Source organism: Pleurodeles waltl, chromosome 6 (genome assembly GCF_031143425.1).
Source record: "Pleurodeles waltl isolate 20211129_DDA chromosome 6, aPleWal1.hap1.20221129, whole genome shotgun sequence".
In the NCBI taxonomy this organism is placed as follows: Eukaryota; Metazoa; Chordata; class Amphibia; order Caudata; family Salamandridae; genus Pleurodeles; species Pleurodeles waltl.
In genome coordinates, this window is record NC_090445.1 from 1661658989 (window position 1) to 1661683996 (window position 25008).

Genomic DNA, 25008 nt, shown 5'->3' on the forward strand with positions numbered 1-25008 from the left:
TGGCTTTTGTAACACTTTATTGTTGTGGGAGCTACCAGGCCCTCAACATTGTAACAAACATTGGCAAAACCCCCCCAAAAAGTTTTTGAACTCTTAAAGCACACGTTGCCACCAGCGGCATAACAAAGGCCCTGCAGCCGCCCTCCAGGGGGCCCCGTCAGCACAGCACCTGCCCTGAGTGAGTCTGGAGAGGGGGCTCCTCCATGTTCTTTGCAAAGGGGCACCCTCCAGTTTCGTTACGTCACTGATTGCCACTGTAGTTCCTGACACTGAACAAAACTACTTTGTGTGGCAATATGCTCCTTGTGGAAGAGCAGAATGCGATCACTCACACTAAAGCCAGCCGAAAGAGAGAGAAATAGAAGTTTAATAAAAACAAAATGTCTTTGTTAACACCAGACCTAATTAGGGACCAAGACCCACATGTAGGTAGCTTTTTGCATGTCGCAAACAGCGACTTTCGCTGTTTGCGACGTGCAAAAAGCACATTGCGATGCACAAACCCAGTTTTGCGATTCAGTAACCTGGTTACCGAATCACAAAACGGGTTTGCGACTCGCAATTAGTAAGGGGTGTTCCCTTCCTAATTGCAACTCGCAGTGCAATGTAGGATTGTTTTGTGACCGCGGGCGCAAACCAATCGCAGTTTGCACCCATTTCAAATGGGTGCTAACACTTTCGCAAAAGGGAAGGGATCCCCATGGGACCCCTTTCCCATTGTGAATGTCACTGTAAACATTTTTTCAGAGCAAGCAGTGGTCCTGTGGACCACTGCCTGCTCTGAAAAAATGAAACGAAAACGTTTCATTTTTCGTTTTTGTTATGCATCTCGTTGTCCTTTAAGGAAAACGGGCTGCATTACAAAAAAAACTGCTTTATTGAAAAGCAGTCACAGACATGGTGGTCTGCTGCCTCCAGCAGGCCACCATTCGTGAGGGGGTCGCAAATTGCGACCCACCTCATGATTATTCATGATGTGGGCATTTGCGAAGCCCTTGCGAATCACAGATGGTGTCAAGGACACCATCCTACATTCGGATTTGCGACTCGCAATTTGCAGGTCACAAATCTGAACCTACCTACTTGTGGCCCCAAATTCTTAAAGAAAGTCACAAAAGTGCACCCATGGTATATGTCGTACCCCTATAAAATATTTGTGAACTGTATTTTAGCGTGGGTAAATACGATGTGTAGATTTGCTCATGTGAATATCTATTGAGCATTTGCAAGTTCATTTTCCCTCCAGCCACTTTCTTCCCAACCCTGGAAGAAGTTCTAATTCTGCCATTGTCAGGAGTAAATGTCCAACCTTTCTTATTATGGGAAAATATTAGAGAGAAGCTGGTAAAAATCTTTAAAACATGCAGGTTAGTAGGTTTGCAGACTCAAAGGCATTCCAGCCCTGGAACTATTGCTTACTGCTTCCTCCAGCCCCAGTATGCAGATCTGCAGAAAGGTGGCAAAATAAGGACATTTCTACAGTAGGGATTGAAACTCCAAGTATTCAAGCCCTACTATGGTAGTAGCCCTGGCATAATCAGAGAGGCTATTAATTGCTGCCATAATTTGTCGCCACACTACATGGCACCAAAGGGACAAGTAGATCTTTTTACAGGACAAGTAGATTTGAGAAGCAACCTGTCCCCTGGACAAGTAGATATTTTAATAAATTCCACACCCCTGTACTGTAACCTTATGTTTGTTTTCTGTGACAATTATGCATATTTATGTAGTGCGGACATTACCCAAAGGTGCCAGAGCGCTTTAGAGTAGAAATATTTGGTACACTGAAGTTAAGGATGTTTGGTGCATTGAAGTGAAGGAGGTTTAAGATGGACAATACAGCTGTAATAGTACAAAAGCCATCGGGGTAGTATAGCGGTCTGTGTCAAGAGTTGATTAAATGATTGGCTGCTATAATATTCAGTAGTAAAGGAAGGGAAACATAATCCGAAACCTCTCGTCTTTACACAGAGTGGGTAAAACTGCGGCGAGGAGTTTTGAGAGTTGAACACACTCGTACATGCCAACATTGTTAGAAGAGGAAAGTAGGAGATTAAAAAAAATATATATAATAATCGGGAGACTGTATTTTCCCCCCCATTGTCTTTTACTGAAACAGGCAACTTCAGGCGGGAGACAGCCACAATTAAAAAAAAATAAAAAAACGGGACTCCCCCGCCTGAATCGGGCATATTGACGCGCATGCACACTATACAGCTTGTTTGTGTGCGCGGGCGGGGAGCTTAGTAAACGGGGGCCTAAACAAACGGACCGGAACTTTCATTCTGCGGACGGGATGCCGTAGCCTCCTGTCTACACGTTCTTCAGTGCTTCCCGGAAGCGCACGCAAAGCGTAAAAGTGTTTCACGTTGGGAACACTGGTAGTGCGTCCTCCCGCGCCACCAGGGGCGCTGCTCCACACTGTGACCTCTGGCAGCGCTCTGGCCGCTGGTTCTGGTCTCGTTGGCCGCCTGTTGTCACTGCGGTCTCGTTACTAGGGAACGGAGGAGTGACCGAGCCGAGGAGGGAGGCTTGTGCAGGCGGCACAGGCCCGGCAGAGGGTCCTGGGCCGGGCATGTTAGCTGTGCGAGGAACCGACACCAGAGCACAGGCGGACTACGGGTGTCAGGCGGTGAGTGGGGCCGGAGGGAAGCTGTGGACTGGAATGAAGCCCTGGAGAAGGAAGGGACAACTGACAGGACATGTCTGTGGACCAACCCCAGGGGGCGCCGCGGTATGAGGTGCGCATATTGGGAGAGATTGAAGTACAGGCTGACGAGAAAATGCAGGGAGAAGCCGGAGTTGAGAGAGCAGGACTGATGGGCAGGAAAATCTAAAGGGTTCTGACGGATGGGGCTAAATGTCATCCCACTTTGGGGTCTGTATATGGTAAATGGTAACATGCATATCGACAGCTGGGAGTACTCCAAAAAGTAAATTTTAGGTGGATTTCGTGAATTTGTAATAAGCCCTTTCGCTTGCATTATTTACAGTGTCTCTATTTCAAGAAGCAAATATGGAATCAAATGAAAAACATCATTGAAAATTTTGGCAGGAAAATTTGGATTTGTGTCTTTAAAGGTGGGTTGTTACGCATTTGACAGCAGGACTGGTAGGTAGTGTTAGGGCACTTTCGTGTTTTGGGCTAGTGGCTATGGGCTGGGCGGCGAGATTAAAATGAGAATGATGATGATGACGACCACGAGTTACCAAGAGGAAGGGATAATGATAGCTACGGGAGGAGTACTGGGAGTGACTAACTGAAGAACACAGTAGAAATCATAATGTAGATGGATACATGTCACCAGTCTGACTTTTTGAGGAATAACAAGTGCATTTAGGTGCTTACTGCAGTAAACGCCAAATGTCCTTTTAATTACCATGCCTTTTTGTATATTCAAACCTGCCAGCAATTAACCGAGGGTGCGAACTCTATTGCACCCAACAGTTACCATGTGCAGTAAACATATCACCAATTATATTTGTAATTCCTGTGCAAATTGGTGTTTGAGCAGTTATCACAGTTTTACAGGCTGTTTGTAATCTGGCTCTTATTGACCAAGCGAGACCCCAGAGTGGTAAAATGCTATGCACTACCTGTCATTCAGTTTCAGAAATATGTTACAAGTGCTGTGATGTCTACAAATTGTAATTGTATTTATTTATATAGCGATTACTACCCCTGAGTAGGTGTCACTAGACTCAGGTCTGGTAACATTTTTATGATTTTTAGAGGCCCGAGTTGGATTTAGTAGAATAATGGAGGGATAAATCCAGAAGTGTTAATTGTGAGATCCGAGTAGTAAAATGAGATTTGGGATGAGTAAAAGAGAGATAGAGGATGGAAGAGCCCGCAGAATGGATTAGGGAGATCATAGTAGTAAAATGGGGTAGTTTGGGATGAGTCAAAGGAGAGACAAATGAGGGGGAAGTCAGTAGGATTGTTTGGGAGATCATAGTAGTAAACTGTGGATTGGGGTGAGCCAGGAGGAGTAGAGTAGAGGAGAGAAGAGTCTAGGAATGGTTATTTTGGAGATCGTAATAGTAGAATGGATTTGGGATGAGTCAGAGAGTGGAAATAGAGGATAGATTGATAGAGGTATAGGGTGATGGTGAGACAGTAAAGCTTTCAAGAGAGTATTTTTTCCTTTTGTACAGTAGAACTAAAGTAGTAATTATATAGATACATGATTACATATTAAGGGAATATATGTATAAGGAATATAAAATATTGAGATTTAAGTTGTATTGTATAAACACAGACTTTCAAGAGTTGCAGTATTTAAAGTTCATTTATTTGTGTACTTTTATAACATTATTTTATCTTTACTCAGTATTTCAATAGTGAAATGCTTGTAGATAGGTAAGATAATATTTACCTATCATGATAGATAAATAAAAACAGAAACTCTTAAGTATCTAATCAAACTTGTATAGAAACTATGCAATTAGCTTTGAACATGTTAAGCGTAGAATAATATATACATACATATATATCTATACATATAATATATATACACATACTTATGTACATTTAACTGTAAGTACAATATACATTTAAGACAAGCCTAAAGAGTATGTATTTATTTTAGATAAAATAGTTATGCATATTTGTACAAAGAAATACACATATTCATATACAAGTTAATATAAATATAATCAAGTTATACATTTTTACATACACAGGGGTATGTAGTCCATTGCTGTTTGAGTATAGTGGTTATGTAGGAAAGAGCTAACTCTTGAAAAGTCTTCTGAAGCTAAAATAGTTATCCGTGGATCTTTATTTGGGGGTAATGAATTTCAAAGTTCGGCAGTTTGAGCAGAGAAAAATGTACCACCTATTGTCTTTTTCTTGAAGCGGGGTGCCAGTCTTGAGCAGAGGTTTCTTCGTTGAATGTATTTGGTGATTTTATTCCTGATGAAAGGCAGTCTGCTTCCATGTATTGCTTTGTGGGTGATACAAAACAGCTTCAAGGTGGATCTTCTGGCAATGGGTAATCAATGTAGGACCCTCAAGGCAGGAGAGATGTGGGCTTGTGGCTTTACATGTAGTAATAGTCTTGCAGCCGACTTCTGAATGCGTTGTAGTCTTTTCATAGTAGATAGAGATGATCAATGAGAGAGGCTATTGGCAAAATTCAGTTTAGATAGTACTAGAGACTAGTAGCCTGCACCTTGTGCCTACGTCCGAGGTGGAGGAAGATGTGTTGCAGAGTTTCCATGGTGCTGAAGCTTGATCTTGCTAATTTGTCCACTTGAGCATTCATTGTTAACTTGGAGACTATGGTAATTCCAAGATTTCCAATTTCCTTAGATACTTTAGCAGGTAGTCCTACATCGTCAGGCCAGGTGCAGAGTGGGTCATAATTTTTCCAATCGCCACATGTGAGTATTTTTTCAATTTTGGAAGCATTCAGTTTGAGATGGCTCCATGTCATCCACTGATCAACGGTTCTGATGCAACGGAAGATTTGTGGGTTTCCAATGTCTTTGGGGCAATCCAGTTTAAAGAGTATTTGTGTCATCTACATGGTTGTAGCTTGTGATTTGAAATTCCGTGAGCATTGTCAGCAATTACATTAAATAGATGTTGAAAATAATGGGTGATACGATTGAGTCTTGAGTGACCCTAGCTTTTGATAAATAGGGTTTGGATGAGAAAGGGGGAGTATGGATGACCTTTGTCATGATCTAGTCGAGAGCAGTCCCCTCCATGCCGGCTTCAAAGAGTCTTAGTATTGGGGTGTCATGGTTAACCGAGTCAAAGGGAGCTGAGAGGTCCAGGAGAAGTTGTGAAGCAACTCCATTGAGGTCTGTTGTGTTTGTAAGATCATCCCAGATGGCATAGAGGGCAGATTCAGTGCCTCTTCGTGTGCTAAGGTGGACAGAGACAAGGGCATAGCTTCACAGGGGCAGCATTTTTCATGTGTGACATGATCAGGCAATTCTACTTTTTGTAAGGTAACCCCTGTGTTAAGTGCTTGCTGTTTTCATTTCATACCAATAATGAGGAAATTGAAACTAGTCCCAATGCAAAATGACACATAAAAAAGACTAGGACTGTCTGAAGTTGCCTCAAATAACTTGCTTTGTATGACAGTTGTGTAGGGGGCCAAAGGCATAGGCAACAGGACACAAAAAGTACAAGTGTATGTGAGGGGGAAAACCAGGGTGCAGAAAAATAAGCGAGTCCAGTTTGCTGTGGTCTACATTCCATCGCCATTTTTGCAAATTAATGTGGATCTTGGACACTGCTTATTTCTGTTTCCTCAGAATTTTGAAAAACATTCTCTTACATGGACTTGCATAGACTTGCTCTCTCCTTTACATATTACTTAAGCAGTCTATGGATAGGCATATCTTGTAGGGTAACATTTAAATTTGCAGTACATCATTTTAATTCCTTCTACATTATATGTCCAGTAATGTGCTGCCTGCTTGCCCGGGCACTGTGTAAATGTGAAGATTGTTATGTGACGATCGTAAATCCTTTTAGAAGGGTTGTTTCATTTGATGTGTATTGCCAAGTCCAGTGGCAAAACTTAATAAAATGGCCTACTGCACAATAACCGTATTGAATAATCCTACCTTTATATGCAGTAATTTGACTGGCATTCATGCCGTTCAAAACCTATCTTTTAGCTGTCACTTTCCCAAACTTAAATGGCAGGCTCTTCAAAGCAGTATTGAGAACTGTCTAAACAGTATGCTCACGTCCTTGTTAGTGTCAAGTAATTCCAATTAAAGAACAGTCTTTGATAACAGCTGGGCAATAGTTTAGTGGAGTAAGAAGAGAACACGTATAATTTTCCAATGCCATATTTGAGGGTAACAATAGTGTTAAGTAACTCATAATGTATTTTAAGACTCATTGCGTGTCAGTGACCTGCAATGATCTTGGAGGTGCTTTATAAATGCTGATAGACTCTGCTTCGCTTCTTAGAGCATGTGATATCCATCCCAACGGGCTACTTTGTCAGACTGCAAGTTCTGATAGTCATGTAAAAAGTAATGACCTGGCATCCCACCTGCAATAATGAGTGTGGCAATGACGTTTCTCAAGTTCAACCCCAATATTAAGAATATATTGTACCTCAGCTACTTTGCTGAAAAGGTTCAGAACCTCAATTAGTTTATTTATTCCATGGACCACTCAATTCTGGAATAAAAAGAACATGTTTAAAAAACCTAACTTATACTTGTGTTTATGTTTAGCCACTGCATAAGCCACATCATCATTAATGATAGCTATTAATAAATATAGAAGAAATCGCTGTTGGAGTGCCTATCTTCATTCTTTAACGAAGGACGGACAGAAGTGTGTATGTTAACGCCGTGGCGAGCGCAGTGCGGCACCGCTAACGCTTGGGAGCATGCAGCTATGGCGTTGTGGATTAAAAAAATAAAATTATATATATACACACACACACACAAATCTGTGATCCTTGCAAACTCTGGAAGAGTTAAGTGCCCTGTTTCTGCACTTCAGACCAACAACATCGACATTCAGAGCTAAGACCTCAAAAGGCCAGCTTTCCAACACACAGTAGTACTGGCATTTTCTAGTCAGGCAGGTAGAAAGTCACCCTCTACTTTGAGGGTCAAAATGTAAACTCCTCAAGTCATTAAGGGCCTTATTATGAGTTTGGCTGTCCCACCACGGGACCGCTAAACTCAAGGGGAGCACGCCACTGCCATGGCGGTGATGTTTTCGCCGAGCGTATTACAATGTTGCGGGAACACTGCAATACATGGTCCTGTGAACAGTGTTAGGATATTGGCCTCGTCTCCCGTAAGGGAGTCGAGGCCAATATCCTAACACTCCAGCACCCGACAGTGCACATTGCAACCGTACTGGACAGGGGAACCTGGCATTGGCTTTCCACCAGCCTTTTCACTGCAGGGTCCCTGCCATGCAAAGGCTAGCGGAAAGAGGGGTTGTAATCAGCCAAGCGGTGCTGAGTGCAACAGCACCATGGCTGTTACAAGCCTGACCGCCGTCACCTCGTCGGGATCTTTGATCCTGGTGGGGACGGCGGTCTTTAGGCGGGCCACCCCCCATATCTTGTAATGTGACGGTCGGACCGCCAGCCTCTTAATGTGGCCATATGTTACTGTTGACTAATTGGTTTAGGATGAAGACCATTGTATTCTGGGAATCCCTCCCGTGTACGATGTAAGTACTACTGAAGTTGTTTGGCTTAATGGTACTCCCCGTCCTATGCCCTCAACTGTTGCCAGGAAAGACAGCCTAAGCTGTTGAACAGAACGTGGAGCTGAGCTCTGTTTAAATCAATAACTCATTATTTTTGTTTTCTGTGTATTTGGTTATAATTTTGGTTAATGCCCTGTTCTGCTACTGTCATTTAACCATCACTTATTGATGTGCTGTTCATTAAATTTAAGCCTCCCTTTCGTTTTATGTTTTTACCTTTTATCTTTCATTGACGCTAAAGGATGTCTTAATCATTATATCTTAGCCTCTTATTTCCCAAGAGTCGTGCCTGCACAGACAGCTAAGCATTTACAAAAATAGATTAACTTTCAACTGCATCTCAAAAATGTATGTTTTGTCCTTGCCCTACTGATACTTAGTACATGCTGGGCCTGTTGTTGCTGATTAGTGGTTCTGCGTGTACCGTTTATTTTTTTCCGTCTTGTTTAATTGTTCCTATTGGTTTCCCAGTACTCATATTTTTCCATTACCTTCTGTCTGCTGTTTGCATCTCTGAACGTGCATCTGATAATTATGTCTGCATTTCTTCCTTCTGAGAAAACTGGTCTTAAGCGAACTTCTGTATTCTATTTCTTTGAGAGGGTGTTGCACTTCGTGTGTAATCCAAAAATAGACTGTCTGACATAATTTTTCCCTTATGAAATATTGGGTAGTAGCAACATACGCGCGTATAAACCATATACACTCACGTTGTTTAGCACTTTATAAAATAAGTAGGTTATTTATTTGTATTCTAGTTGTGAACGCCAAACTATTGAGTACTCAAAAAGAGCATATTCTGTAATACAGTCAGTATTTTTATGAATTTAGGGCGCATTGGAATTTTGTAAATGTTGGTTAACAGATTGTTATTCTAGCTCCTAGAACTAGCATGAAAGCAGGAGCTGGAATGATTTGGCTGTGAAGAGAGAAGTCGCTGCAGTGTAAGCTGCAGCAGCTTTAACTGAATGAACAAAGTATGCATGACCAGTATACCGTGCATTAGTTTATAAGACCACACCGGTGTCTAAAGAATGGCCTTGTTGGTCCGGATAGCTGAATACACAATATCCTTCTAGTGTTTCAAATGTTTGTTCGATATAATGTATTTTAATTTCCAACAAAAATAGTCCTCTGGTACTAACGTTGCTGAAAACAACGTCTTGACAGGATTTTAAGATGAATGACATTGGCATAGAAGGGTAGAAACAATCAGTCGTCAAAATCTCTACTTTGTATGTTCCCAGTTGTTACATGAGTGTGCCTAGTTCTGACTAAATGCATGAAGATGAGCCTAAATGTAGTTGTTTTTATGTCATTCCACGCTTCCTTTAACGAACGGGTGTATAGTTTTCACCAGATTAGTTTGTGTGCAGTTGTCCATTCCAGTGTGCTCTGCATCCAACTAGCAAAGCTATGTGAGCTCTGATGCAATAGTGCTTGCTTCAAATTATGCCATCTTTTCATTGAATTTAGATTTCTCAAGTTATGATATTCAACTATTGACATATTTCCTTTCTGAAAAATACAGGTCCTGTTTCTGTGGATTTTCGAACGATGGGCCACACTGCACTTGTCTTTTCAGACATTGCATGTCAACATAACGTGTTCTATGATGCCCAGTCGAAAGGTGCTAATACGAGGAAATATCAGTGAGGTGATCAATATTTCAAACCCTTTGGCGGTGTAAAGTATCAAAAGAAACCCATGCTGCGGCCATACATTATAAAATCTTTTCTGGTTTCTCTTAAGCATGAACAATCAACATGGGTCTTCTCAGCATGAAGACAGTGTCAGCAGTTCTTCCGCAAAGGGCGATGAGCTTAAAGAACAGGACATTGAAAATGGAGTTTCTCATCAGGGAAGTGCTGTTTTCAAGACAATTTCTCGAGCCAATGGAAGTGTAAAGGACCGCAATCCGGTGGAGGGGCCTGAAACAGAGCATCGCAAACATCAGCCCTGTACTTTCCATTCTATAGACAGATTAGCCCCGAAACCCAGCATGGTTCCTGTACCACCAAGTAGACCAAAGCCTTCTCGGCAGCGGAAGCTGGAACGTACAGCATCCTTGGACGATAAAGGTTGGAGGCGAAAATTCAAGACCAGCCAACAAAGCCTTTCAGAGCCCAGTGAGAACGGATCCTCAAATGGCTCAATCCCTGAAACTGAGGCCTGTTCACGTCCATTCCATGAAGGCCGTCGCACCGGAGACTTCCAGAGCACTTCTTCTTTCCCCGGACCGCACACCTTTGGCAACTACTCTGAAAGTCTGTCCGATTGTGAGCAACACATCTCCAAGCAGCGCAGTGCTTCTTTAGAGCATGCACTTAGCAAGTCTTCTTCGTCGTGTAAACCCAGGCTCTCCCGGGTGACATCCCCGCGACCTCTTCCTCCCATCGAGCTGAGTGTGGTATCTCGGGCTCTAAGGACAGCTAATCGGATTGATGCAGACTGTGTGGATTACAAAGAGTCTTGTAACAGCAGGCTGGGACGACCTGGCAGCAGCCTGAGTGACACTAGGCTGCAGGGCAGCATGGTCTGCGACAGCTGCTCCACAGACTCCATGAAGTCCTCCTCCAACCCGCTTCACCCGATCCGTTCCAAGGATGTCCGTAACAGGTATGTCTCTCGGTTGAATACACCGATCCTAAGTGCAGGATTCCTTCCATGTAATCTGCGTTTCTTTTCTAATGTCATGCAAAAGGGTTCATGTAAAATATATTGTTGGCTGAATTTATAAATAATATTTACGATGAGAATCAACTGCATTAGAAAATGTGAAAAAAAGAGTATTAGTACTCCAGTTTGGATTTTTAATCCAGTTTCAGAGATTGTCTGGATGTGCAGTTTTGCATTAGCTGGAAGTCTGCACATTAATTGTTGTAGCTGTGTATACCTTTGTGTCGTCGGTATTTTGTTTATTTCATGAAGTCTTATGTTTTTGATAGGCGGCATGTGAAGCGTTTCGTGTGATTACCTATCTTGTCTCATATATTTTGTAAGTGTTTTGCTTCCTTGAGGATTAAAGTCACAGTTATATTTTATTGGGTGTTTTTCTCCATCCTTTTACAGACAAATTTTGTGTTTTGTGATTTAAACGAAACTTAGTGGTTGTGGATTGCAGTTATTTTCAGTCTCGTAGGTCATGTAAACACCTTTACCCAACGTGACCCTTTTAAGGAGGTACAGCTGCAAACGTGAACCTAAACACGGCAATTTTGTGTCAATTTAATTTCACTGCCTCTCTCAGAAACGATCTCTATTTTACGGCCCTTAAAACTCTATGCGATCATTGGATCTTTAGTAGGCATTAAGCATGTCCTTTAGACCTAAAATATCTTTTTTTTAATTATTAATCGTTTGACTTGCTAAGAAGCATGTACTCTCCTTTCTGGCACAACTGACGGCCGAAGATAGGTATATTCTCTTTTGATAACCTTTGTCCGAGCAATGATCGTTTGGTGGTTGGGTTAATAAGTTGTGGGTGCACATGATTTTGTGTCTTCATTTTTATAGTGTACTTGGTATCCTTGAGCACCTTATCTGCCATTCAGTGGCCTTGTCTCCGCAGTCATCAGATTTACGATCACTTGTGAATGTGTAAGTAGGTATTTTGTAGTGGCATTAACTAAGTATGGGAATAATGCATTTTTGTACAGAAACTATCATACTTAAGGCACCTTTATCTTCCGCATAATGCATGAGCATACCCCTCAGCCCCTGACTAACACACTCCATGCTGTCAGAGGTTCATAGAAGTAGATGTGGTCCTGTGCAGTTATTATGAATTTTGTAAACAAATGTTTTTGTGAATGCTGGAGAGATCACCTAATTTTTTTGTGGTAAATAGCCTGTGATAGGTCCTTTGACTTTGATATTCCTGGGAAAATATGCCCTTGCTATCTCTGAGATTTGGAGATGCTTTTTGCCCTAATTAGAAGCGTTTTAGTAGGTGCCCTTCTACAGCTTACTAAAATATAATGGCTTCGAGAGATTGCTGTGTTATCTGAAAGCAGTAGAGTTAGGACGGTATGACAAACATTACTCGAATGTATTTGATTTTAGTAGCATACAAGGAAGGTGTGACTGGCGATATTCAACATAGCAAGTTCTAGTTTTATAAGTTACCTACCAGAGATAAGGGACGTAAACATAATGAGACAGTCCATAAGTTGTATGGTGCATGCACGTACGTTTTCTAGTTTTATACCAGAAATGTTATGTATCTGCATGATCGTCTGCACACCATCATCATGTGCCATTTATATTTCATCTCGCACACCCACCTTTTTTGTAAGTGGGATTTATAGAGTGATGGCCTGACTCCAGGTCATTAGATACTTTTTACAGCCTACACCTTCAAATCAGTGATATTGATGTGTTAGTCTAATTAGTTCAGTGCAAGCACATTAAGACTACAGAATGCATCAAGCTGTTACATAAAAGGCCAGTACAGGAAACCGTATCTATCCTAAGTGACCTGGGGGAGTTGGTCACCCTATGGATTTATGATCTATGAAAGAGTACTGTCATTTCTTAGTTCAAGCAATTTTTATTAACAAGAACTTATAAAGTGCAGGACCATATAACAGACAGATAATTAAATGTGTCATAATACATTGAGCCACGAAAATACAAAAAGCATAATACAAGCTTAGATGTAAAAAACAAACAGTTATTAGTTCACTCGATGAGCATCGTACGTCGTTTGTGGCAATCCTATCAAAAGAAAGCAAAGATGAACAAACAAAAACTATGACATAGGTATGTGTTCAATCAGTAGAAACAATCAACAGGCTATCATTCAAACTTTATATCATTGCAAGATTCCATACATGTCAAACTTATTTAAAATGAAATCACCCTCTTTGTTATTGTATTTTATAACTATTCGTAGAGCATGCATATCAGCCTGGAACGTACCCAGGTACTAGTTTCCTACATCAAATGCACCCAAGACTCTACACATTCTCGTCCTTTTCGCTAGACATTTTCTATCTGTCTTTCTCACCAATGGAGATGAAGGTCATTTCCTCGTTAGCAAGATTTCAACCCACCTTACCTTCGACTCCACAGGAACCTCATTAAAACACTGATTGAAGTCACCCTTGATTACTGAAGGAGCCTCCTCCATTGATCTCCCACAACAGTTCTTTTTCTCGTTTGAGAAAGTGCGAACATTTAGTGCTGAATTTAATCTCAATAGTTGCCGATGGTCTGCACCAACACTACTTTTTGGAGACAGGACTTACTTTTTATCTTCAGAGTTTGACCTTGAGCCAGAGAGAGAAAGATATGTAAGCGGGAACAAAGGTGAAAACAAAATTTAGGAAACAAGTGACAAAATGAAAATGCAGAGATGAAAACAAGGATTAGGAAAGCCAGTGTGTCTCACCTACAAGGGCTATTTGCTTTGGCAATGTTCTGTAGCCTTGCTGTACAACAGCAAGACATAGCAAACAATAATTTGTTTTTTTGTTAACTTTGCGCTGTTTGCATCCCAGCACTTTATTTTTTTATTTTTATTGCAACAGGGAGGGAGGGCAAGAGAGAAGGACATTTTATTTTACCGGAACCACTGAGTGTAGTGCAATGTGACCTTACAAAGTTTATTTAGATTGCTCATCCTAATAATAAAGGCTTTGCATTAATGAACCTTAAATAAAAGGACCAACATCATTAACATATGGACACACATATTATCTTAACTGCAGACAGTTCCCTTCCCTGTAAACTGGCAGCCAAAGAGTTTGTGCTGCAGGGGTTTGGGCCTACTTGTCCCAAGGACAAAATAAGCATGAACACGTGTTGTCCTTGACCTCAACCAGTATGTCCTGGGCATCAGGCTGCAGGAATTCCACACCCCTGAGGTAAACTGACTTTTGGAATATCACTGTCATGCTTTCTGTAACTAATTTGTGTGCCATTGGTATGTAATGGTAATGTGGCATTAGTAGGGCATCCTGGTTTAGGTGGCCACTGTGAAGCTTTTGAAAGCAGATCTTTCGCCATGTGTTACAGTGGTTAAGTGGGGATTAAGCATGATTAGCATTTTCAGATTTACAAAGGGCTTTCTGCTGTATTTGAAAGAATGCAGACTGAAACTGTGCTTACCGAACAGCCAGAGACCACCTACTCTTCCTCAACTCTATTGGAAAATGAAAGTGACGTTATTTTTTTAGATGTTTACCTTATAACAGTAACCTGTTGTTCTTTCTATTTATTACTTGCTGCTAACAGTTGACTGCTTTAAAAGTAGTTAACAGTTTATGTTAAATTGCCAGGGTTGCTTTTTACAAACATGAGCACGCTACAAACTAAATCAACGGTAGTCACTGTCGTGGAAGAGAACGTGGGCTCTGACTGAAAGTGGAAGAAAGATTTTGATGATCGAGGTAGTGAAATCTGGATTAACGGAAAACGTAAAGTGGAGAAAGTTGCAAGCCAGCAACATTTCTGTCTGAAGAGGAGGGAGTCTCTAGTAAAAAAAGTGAACATTTACCAGTATGCCCCTAGATATAGGGTTTATTGGCCTCCATTGCCACCCCCCCGCTTCTTGTTCCATTTCCAAAGAGACTTTGCATCCTTTACCACTCAATGACTTTACCACACATATACCTTTACCACGCATGCCTATATATATATATATATATATATATATGAAGACCCTCAAACGCCTCCATTTACTCTAATTATTGTATATTGAAATATTTTACTAATAGGGGGCACTCACCCATTTTTAAAATTATTAGAAAAATAAATATTTTGTATTTGGGTGGAACCCCACCCCTCTATTTTTTTGTCACCTTACCACCCCATTCCCATACCTACCCTTAAGCCCTAAAAACACCCCTACCAGTCTGTACCTTTACCGACCTCTAAACTCTGAAAACATCCCTACCACCCTATACCGCTACCCATACCAAACCCTAAAAACACCCTTCATTTAAACTGTGTACACCATAAATTAGATATATATCTTAAAAATACGTACCTTTAGTTGAAAAGGCATTGCGTGGTAAAGGCATTCCATTGTAAAGGCTGCCTCCCTTTGCAGACTGTTCTCTCTGTCTTTCTAATGGATGCTATGTTCCTCGAATATTACCAGTAGCTTACATTAAATCAGGCATTCCATCCATCACTTTTTGTATTTCTCAGAGCACCACACTTAGTGCTACGGATGTGCCCAAACATGGGTCATGTGCTCGTTGTGCCACTAGAACTAATGTGCACCAAACCTAAAATTGGTCTTAGATTAGGGTAGAACATTTGGCTTGATAGTTTGGGGTGGATAGTTCCAATTGGAGCAGGACCAAGTCTGATTTCCATATGGCTGGGTCAAATCCGAAGTGACATGGTGGGGAAAAAAATGATGGACTGGGATGCGGGGCATATAATTACCCATGGCGGATATTAATTCAAGCTTTCTATCCATCATTTTTTTGTTCCCCGAGAAAATCATGTACCTTGGAATGTAACTGGAGACAGTGAGAGGTTGTGGGAGACTAGGGATTAGTAATAGGGAAAAGCTCCCTGCACTCCCTCCTACCCCATTTCACTTGTGGCTGGGGTTTCTGGGAGCATATCTCCTTAGGGGTATTAAGGAAAACTTCTCCAATGGAGTGCTGCTCAGATTACACGCTGTCTTCTGCCAGGCCTGATTCAGGTAGCCTGGAACTGTCTTTGGACTCACCACATCTAGCTGGTGTGCCATGGCCAGTCAGCAGCACAGATCCTAAGTGTGATAAGACTAAAGCCCAGCTAGAAGGAGGTAGACTATATGATGGGACCAGTCCATTGTTGATTTGCCCCAGTATCTGCCTCAACACCTTTTGTTTTGAGCCCTATATTTCCAGACCTACCAGTAGGTGAAGGGAAGCAGGAACTGGCAAACCCAGAGTGTGAGCCACATATGTATAGGAGGAGGTATAAGAGAAACAACAAGTTTGTAAAACTAAGGCATTCCAGTTATGATCATAGGAACAAGGGTGACATATGAGCACTGTGAACGAACACATCTCCTCCTAAATCCAAAAATTGTAAATCACCTGCCTCCCTCAAGCTTTCTCCCGCACCTTTTTTTCCCACAGCCTTAAACAAATCAACTCACCTGGTCTAAACATCTGATTCTGGTCCTTTGTACCAACGTTCAGTAGACTTTTTATCTGATGAGCAGGGCCCATAAAAATAAGATGCACACCTTGTCTCTTGTGGAGAGAGGCAGGCTGGTGGTTGTTGCTATAACTGATGGGTGCCAAAATCTTTGTAGCAAGTAGTCAGAAAGACTGAGGGGGGGACCAGTGCAGCTGAGTGAGTACATGATCAACAAGTGGAGATGGGTCATGGTGTTGGGGTGGAGGCAATATACACATATTTCAGTGGTGTAAAAAGATAACTGAGTAGAGTATTTTGGGATGACCGCTGTGGTCTGAGGAGATTGATGGGGCTTTGTATGGGTTAAATGGAGTTGACACTTCTCGTGGTGGTTATATGTTGTGCAGAATTTATAAAGCATCCGTGACTATTTCTTAGTGCAGTTGTACTTTTTGTTCTTATAGGTATGAAGTTGAGAGCCAAGATTGTCTAGATTCATAAACGATTTGAGCAGCAGATGCAATAAGCCACTGAACTGATTTGACATTGCTCACTTCGTTTTGCTCCACCTCATTGAGCGGTTAAATTCTCTGAAATGCCATGCAGGCTTCTCAGCTGCAGCAGTCAGCACTGAAAGAGTTTATATGTCCTTGTGGGAGGAGGTAGGTCCACACTGCTGAGGCTGTAATAAAATGGTTACTCTAGAGCAGGCCTTAGCAAGGATTCACCTGCATTTGAGGCAGAGGCCTTTCCAGTCTCTGCAGTAGAGGTGTTCGTTGCAAGGAAAGGAGGATACAGGAATTGATAGCTACATATTGAACCAGGCATTATTTGGCTGTTTAAAGTATCCAGTAACTGAATGTCTTTCCTAAGCTTGCCAGTGACTGGCAACGTTGGAGCAAAACTCAAGTATTTATTTTCCTTATTGTTAGTAAGTTTAGCTTATTCTGTTTATTTATAAGGACAAGTTGTACTTCGTGCTTAGTGCAGCCAGACACAGACTGAAACACTGCACTGTTTTCATTGTATGCCTACTGTAGGGTGACCCCCAAATAGTAAGGGGTGTTCCATTTAAAGAAAAGACTTGCAGTTGCTTTCAAAACATTTATTTTGTGACTTAGTGCTCCTTCTATTAAGCTAGTTACTTCATGATTTTTAAAAACTTTGTTAGTTGAATTCATTGTAGAATGCAATGTGGTGCCCGACAGTGCATAATTTGACAATGTAAAAGCAAGACTAAAAATATGCAATAAAAAAAGCTGAAATATTAAGACAAAGTAATAAATGAAAGAACAACCCAATACACTAAAGGAGGATAACAAGCAATATTCTTAGAACAAGTTTAGAGTAACTAGAAGGTTACTTGCAAAAGACCTGCAAACATTGTGGAAATCTGAGTTCAGCTGCTGGAGAATTCCAAAGCTGGACCAATTGTCTATAGAGGTATCTTATCTAAAGCAACAACCATTGTCCAGTAACCCTGCCCTGTTTAGAACCTACAATTTTAATATTAAATATGATATTGAGAGACAATTAGTACAATATATTTCACAAAGAACATCCACACGGAATTCTTTAGGGCAGAGCAAGCTGATGTGGCGGTGAGTTCATATGAAGTGATAAAATTCCAGAGGAAATGCAGGCTAACAAGTTGTAAGCAGGGCTAAGATGTAAAGAGGTGGATCAATTGAAAGAAGTATACCTGTCGCCCAGGCTGGAAATTACTAGAACTTTAACAGTGTAGCTTGAATCAAAAGATTGAAAACACTGATTGTATTTGATGGAGAGGAGCCACCGCAGAGCTCATAGCTCAAATGTAGAAATATGAGGCTCTAGGCCAGATTTAGTTCTTGGCGGACGAGTTACTCTGTCACAACAGTGACGGATGTGCCATCCGCTGAAATTGAAATCCCATAGGATATAATGGGATTTACATTTCGGTGGACAGGATACCTGTCACCATTGTGATGGAGTAACTCGTCTGCCAAGCACTAAATCAGGCCTTCAATTATGAAAATAGGCACACATGTAAGACTTAGTGACTAAAGAACCAAATAAAGTGAAACATAAAAAACAGAAATTCGATTTTTGTTGAGTTGACGTAAAGGAGGAAGAGGATATACAGTCATACATGACACAGGCCATTAGGGGATTGCATTGCCCACAACAACACCTAAAAGGCACATTTGGTGCAAATAGCATGTTCGAAAGCCATTATCAAGAACTTACTGTTAGGTTTAGTGAAGATGGCAATCTTCCTTCCACCACAAGTAAATGTTAATACTAGACTGGTGACATAATATGTCTGCCTTGAACAAAGGCAGGAAATGGGGGCAGAGATTCAAGCTGGGAACAAGGGCGCAGACTGTCTGGAAAATTAAAGCAGAGAGAGGGACTGTGGCCTGACAGTAAAAAACAAAACAAGAGTAAAAGAACGTCACAGAGGTAACAGTGGAAACAGAAATGCAGTTAGGGGTATTTCATGAGATCAAGAGCCGACAGGTGACCTTCTCAGCAGTGGTGAAGAGAAAAGCTGAAATTTTGGCAAGCAAGCATCACCATTGAGGATGGTGATATAATGAACTTTCTTTGCTAAATCTGCCTAAAACTCTTCGGAAGGCAGTTTGATCTGTTTTGTGATGTTAGGACCTAATGTGCTGAAATTCGTTTTATGGTAGATACCTGTCAGTGGGCAGGTAGAAGATACGTGAATCTTGGGATGCACAACTGGGGGAAGCTAAAGACCTTGCATCCAGGCCAATATTCCTTTGACTGTTCCTGTACTTGTCTGTATTCATCAACAGGGACACAACTAGGAGCAGATTCTGCATAGGGATTGCATGCAGCAATGTCAAAGGCAGTGTAGTCTTTAGTATTGTTACAAATTGGTTTCCTCAGACTGGGACCTTCTTCACATAAAGGCTTCTCCAAGTGCTGCTTGGTCCATGCTGTCCGAGAGTTCATTGATTTCTCTATCTCCACGCCCCCCCTACCCCCCCCCCCCCCCCAAAGTCTCCCCTCCAATATGGTTGCTTTTACCCTTTCTGGTTAAGAGTTTTGAAGTTTCTGCAGTTCTCTAAAGAGTGTAACTAGCTACTTGCAACAAAGATATATTTTCGCAATAAGACACACCCATACAATATGTAAACAGGACTATCACCCAGTGCTATTGCTGTCAGGCGCACTGGTTACTGTCCAGTGCCTTTATAGGTAAATGGATAAATTCATCAATAGTTCTGAAGAGGTGTAAACAACACATTCTTTATTCTTTCTCTCTTGTATTCTAATGTACTTTTTATTCATATAGTTCCATAAAATCTTGATCTTCATTTCAATCATTACTTCACAAATAATGCACTGATATTCCAATTCATTATATAAATCAGCCAATGAATGTTACAAACTTTTTCAGGTCTAAGAAGATTCCATTAAAATTCTTGGGTTTCCTGTATTGGTGGTTAGCAAATTGAAGGAATGCATTGGTTTATCTAATTTGAAGCATATTAGATCACAGCATCCCTTTAATCCAGTTTTCAAATTATTGTAAACCGCAAAGGAGATTCAGTCTTTAATCCTCAAAAAAAGAATCTAGCAGCATGTTTTCCTCCTTTAATGAGATTATCAAATTATCAGGAGCTGATGTGATAGTTAGATCATTTTCTTATTTAATCCAATTTCCCTGCAAATTCCAATCTCCGTGATAAGGTTATTAGGGAAAAAGAACAACACTTATGGTTCTTCAAGCAAAGGGCATCATCAATACAGACTTGCACTAAACATTTTATGATAAAATTAGATTGTTACTCATTGTTGCTCATCCACCTATTCTGAGCTAGACGACAGCCCAGGAAGAAATAACAAGTGTTAGTAGCTCTGCTGCTCAGTTGCAGTGTCTGTCTTCCTAGTGTGATTTTCTAGCCCAGTCCTCTGTACTTCTCTACTGATTGAATGCAGGGTGTTTCAAACTGAATCACTGAAGACAAAACTGTCGGAGGCCATTGAATCTTACTTCCACACTACATACAATTGAAATCACAAGTCTTGTCTCACAACAATTCAGTGATAGGCTGGGTGCACAGTATTCCCCAATATATTTTACTGGTGAACAAAGCCAGCAGTTAACTTACTTTGAAGGTGAGAGGAAAGGATAATTTAGGGAAATTGAACATGGTGGCTATGAAAGATTTGTTTATATTCTGTCTAACCGTAGAAGGCTTCATAGGTAAAGACGACAAACCACAGTTGCCCATTTAGCGACACTTCACTTTACTCTGAAATAAACAGGGTAACCCACAGGGAGCCAGTAGAGGTCACTGTAAATAACCAATAAATGGTGAACTAAGGCCTGCATTGTTTCTCAATATTGTTTATTCAGTTTGTATTAAAGAGATAGTTGAATGTTTATCCAGTTATTTTCATAACAGAAGAGAAGATATTTAACTCACATTATTAAATTTGGGGTTTATCAGTTATACATGGCCTAAGTTATCTGTTGGCTTGTAAACAGACCTGCAGTGTTGCTTATATAATTGATTCTTAACAAAATATGGATGACATGGATAAACTCCAATCTAGTCATTACAGTAACCTGGAAATAGATTTACCTGCAACATTAGTTAAAAAAAAAAAAAAAGTGAAAGCATTTGTGGTAAACCTGTTGGATTGAACCTTCCGTTTGTGTTTTTTTTTTTTTCCCCATGGTAATCTAAATTGCACATGATGGAAAGTATTTCAGACGTGGCGTTATTTTGACTTTCATCAGTCTCGGCGATTGTTTCTAAAGGAAGTTTATTGGGACTCGCACTTCTTTAACAAATTCATTTTTAATGCCTTCTTTTAAAATGGTCCATTGTTTGTCACTTTCAAATACAGAGACTGAATACGGAAGGTACTTCCTCATTGATCAATCTACATAGATAGTGTACCGCCAATGTCTCTTATTTAGTAAACTGGCCTTTTAGCCTGAATTCCAATATTGTATGATTCATTCTTGAGGACACTGGTAGTCTTAATCAGGAATATGCAGAAGAATTAAGGTAGCAATAGGTGTAATCTGGTAATGTAGTTTAATTAATGGTGTAAACAACTCATGAATAAAATTAACTTTAAAAAAACAAACGTTACAGGGACATTATAGTTAGGTTCTGAATTTACTTGCACCAAACCATAGAAATTCAGCAGTTATAGTTAGTTATTTCACATAACTATAACTCACGGCCTAAGGTAACTATAACTCACACCCACGCCACGCATATTTATTTTCTAGAATAATTTGACCCCTAATGTTTCATTGGTATTTTTATTGACGTTCTAAAAGTTGGCATGAGTGCTGTAATAGCCAGGGTAATTAGCAGTGCATGGCGAGGGCGCAAGTTATAGTTACCTTAAGCCTTGAGTTATAGTTACTTGAAATAACTCTAACTTTTTAATTTCTATGGTTTTGTGCAAGTGAATGCAGAGCCTAACTGCAATGTCCCTGTAACCTTTGTTTTTTTTAAGTGAATTTTTAAGGTTTTATAGTTCTATTTCTTAACTATAATGTCTCTGTAACCTTTGTTTTTTTTTCAGTGAATTTCTACGTTTTTTTAACGGAAATTAATTTTTATTACTATACGTTAATCCAACTAATGCCGCGCATGGCCTTTGACTGCGTGTGGCGGGAGTTGCCTGAAGGGCCTGGCCTGCATCCAGGCCTTGCAGCCAACCCCTATAACCACCCAACTACAAGCCGCACACGGCCAAGGGCCGTGCATGGCGGGCGTTGGCCACAGGGCCTGTGGCTAACCACCCAACCCCACACTGCGCACGGCCTTAGGCCATGCACTGCAGGAGTTGGCCGCAGGGCCCGTCTCTCTGGGTGTGAGAGGGTGTCCTTGTGTGGGTGTGAGAGTGCCTGATTGTGCTCCAATAGATGAAAGATACATTCACCTCCACTAATGATTTCAGATAGTTTTTCAACATAGAATCGTATAGTAAGCACACTTGATTTGCCTTTGCGAAGCCCAAAAGTTAGGATCTTTTGTCCTTTCAAGAAGTGGAGCTTCAACAGGGGCACCTGCTACATTTATTTATATTTGCAAATGCTTCCTGCTGAGGTTTAATTTCTGTGAAATTAGCATTATGGCCAGAACGGAAGCTCACCTGCTCCTTTGTCCCCAGTTCGCACAAAATGTCTACCCAACTGGAGCACTTTTTTACTGGTTAGTTAGTAAGTGCTACCTTGTTGGGTAAATGTGCAGGCGGGGGTGCACGTGTGTTGGGGGCGCATGTCCCTGTCCGATTTTGCCCTGAGACCCCAGCCCCCGGGGCTTACTACAGTTCCATGGGGGAAGCGTGCAGCACTACTCCCTGGGCCAGTTGTGCCCCGGGGCCCCCATCCCTGGGGGTCCAGCCTTCAATAAATTGAGGGGGGGGGGAGAACACACAGCCACTCCTCTGGCCAGTTTCGGCCCTGGGGACTCATCCCCTGTGGCCTGGCCTTCTACATTTTAAACATTTTTTGGGGCGGGCCACACGGCCCCCACTTCCTTGGCTGATTTATGTCCCAGGGACACCAGTCCCCCAGTGCACCCACTATGCAGTGGGACCGTGGGAGAGCCTGAAGGCACCTACGGTCCCAGCCAACTCCCCACTTCTTGCGTGAGCCGACATTGCTGTCACAGACAGGGAGCTGCTAACAATGCATCTCCCAATCTGTGAGAGCAATTGTTTCCTCTGTTTTCCTCCCAACATCTCTTCAGGTGTACCACCGCATACCATTAAGATAAAGCCCTGTGGAAATGAGGGTGCCTTGTGCGTCCTTTTCCATTACTTTTGCATGCCTATGGGACCTGGCCCACCCGGGAGCTTAAGTAAAACAAGCAGAGGAGACCGTTTTTTTTTTTTTTTTTTTTAACTTACAGCGGATTTACAACCCTATTGCAAATTCGCATTTTTTTTTTTTTAAGTGCTTTTTTGCCTTGGGTGGGTGGGTCCCTCTGTGAATCCCAGAACCAGAGCTAAGGGTTCAGGGTGTCCCTACCCTGGCCCCTTTTCTCATTTGTTTAATCTTTATCCTTATAGAAGAAGTGATGATATGTGCGTATTATTCATCATGTGAATATTGTTTAAGATACTTGGGTGACCTGTGTCCATTATGGCAAATATTTCCCACTGAAGGAGAAATGTTATGGGAATTACTCAAGTGACTGACATTAACAAAAATAATATCTATATAATGATGGCGGTAAGAACTGAATATATGGAACAGATCGCAGTATGTGGCCATAATTTATCATCCAATGGAGATGTGCAGACTGATTTAAAAACTGGTCATGTGAAATGTATAACCTTGTGAGCAATCAACATTGAAAAAGGCAACACTTACCGAAAAGCTTCTGTTGGATGGCGCGAATACATTTGATGCGAATGCAACCCGCTATCACGGAAGGAGGCACCCGTTTGCTAGAGATCAGCATTTTATTCATGGCTTGCTCTGCTCACAAAAGGGTTCATTTGTTTCCGAAAAACAACCAGTTATTTAATATATCCAATATTTGAAAATTTTTCTGACAATAGGAAAATAGTTAAATTGCCATGCCATCCTGGGCCTTGTGTAGCACAGTCCATCTGTGTTTAGCAGCACATTTAAGTAAGTCAGACATTTTAGAGCAAAACACATTTCCACATTTTCGGATGCAAGGGAAATCAGACAAAATATGGCTAACGATAGAAGTTCCAAGGTTCGACCTTATTTAAGGTGATTACATATCCTTTCTTAAGTCTGTTACATATCCTAATTTCTTTTGTGTTTGTTCCCAGATCATCTCTATCTGTACTATTGAAGAGAAAGACAGAGAGGTAAACAGATGCACTAAAGTAGCGAGACACTTTGAGAGAGTAGAGAAGGGGAGTAAGGTAGAACAGAGATACGTCTGAGGTGAGCTGTAGCAGAGAGATAACTTTGACAGGTAGATGTAGTGAGATGGACATTTTGACTGAGAAAATGAAAAACAGTCTGATAGAGCAGAGTAAAAAAACAAAAGGCAGAGAGAAACAGTGGATATGTACAAAAAGAGAATGGGGCAGGGTGTGAAAAAGGAAGAACAGTCTTTGAAGCGCTGAAGTTGCAGAGTAAAATGACAAGAGAAGCTCTTAATGAATATTCCCCCTGCATGTAAAGCTATTGGGAATTTCCTCTTTTTAGTCCATGACCAGATAAGGGTAGATCTTTTTTTCACTGAGGGTTATAATTTTCTCAGGGCCCCCAGTTTTGCAAATAGGGCAACTTAGGGACAGAAAGACACAGCCATCCCACAGATTGGCCTTTTAGATTCACACCACTCAGCTTAGCCACTAGATCGTTTTTCCTGCCTAGCCCTGTACTATTATCAAAACTTTATCTGCCCACACTACTAATAGCTTAATTTGAAGTCTTTCGAACCCAAGGGGTATTTAATTGAACAGTATCCCTTCCTTTTTCTGTAAGCGTGGTACTTCACATGGTAAAAACTGTTTGGGACATAGAGCAGAGAGAGCCTTCGGATTAAAAGAAAACAACTGATGTAATGAACATTCCTTGCATTACGGAATGTTTAGGAACTGGAATTCTCTCTGCTTAACAGTGCAGTTGGGAGCATGGCTACTGGATCTGAATGTGATTTAAACCTGGTCCGAGCATCACGGTAAGCCATCACTTCCCAGCAGTCTCTGTG

At 41.2% G+C, this 25008-nt stretch overlaps 1 protein-coding gene across 2 annotated transcripts in view; it reads left to right on the forward strand.

Annotated features, from left to right (window-relative positions):
- Positions 1-2503: 2503 nt before the first annotated feature.
- The window catches only part of INPP5E (inositol polyphosphate-5-phosphatase E), a 238358-nt gene continuing 215853 nt past the window's right edge, over positions 2504-25008 (forward strand). Inside the window, exons 1-2 of one of the 2 annotated variants that reach the window (XM_069241603.1) lie at positions 2504-2635; positions 9753-10840. In XM_069241603.1, coding sequence (XP_069097704.1) covers positions 9975-10840 — 866 coding nt within the window. In that variant the 5' untranslated portion in view covers positions 2504-2635; positions 9753-9974. Of the gene's footprint in view, positions 2745-9752; positions 10841-25008 lie in introns of both variants that reach the window. The other variant, XM_069241604.1, reaches the window with a different exon arrangement.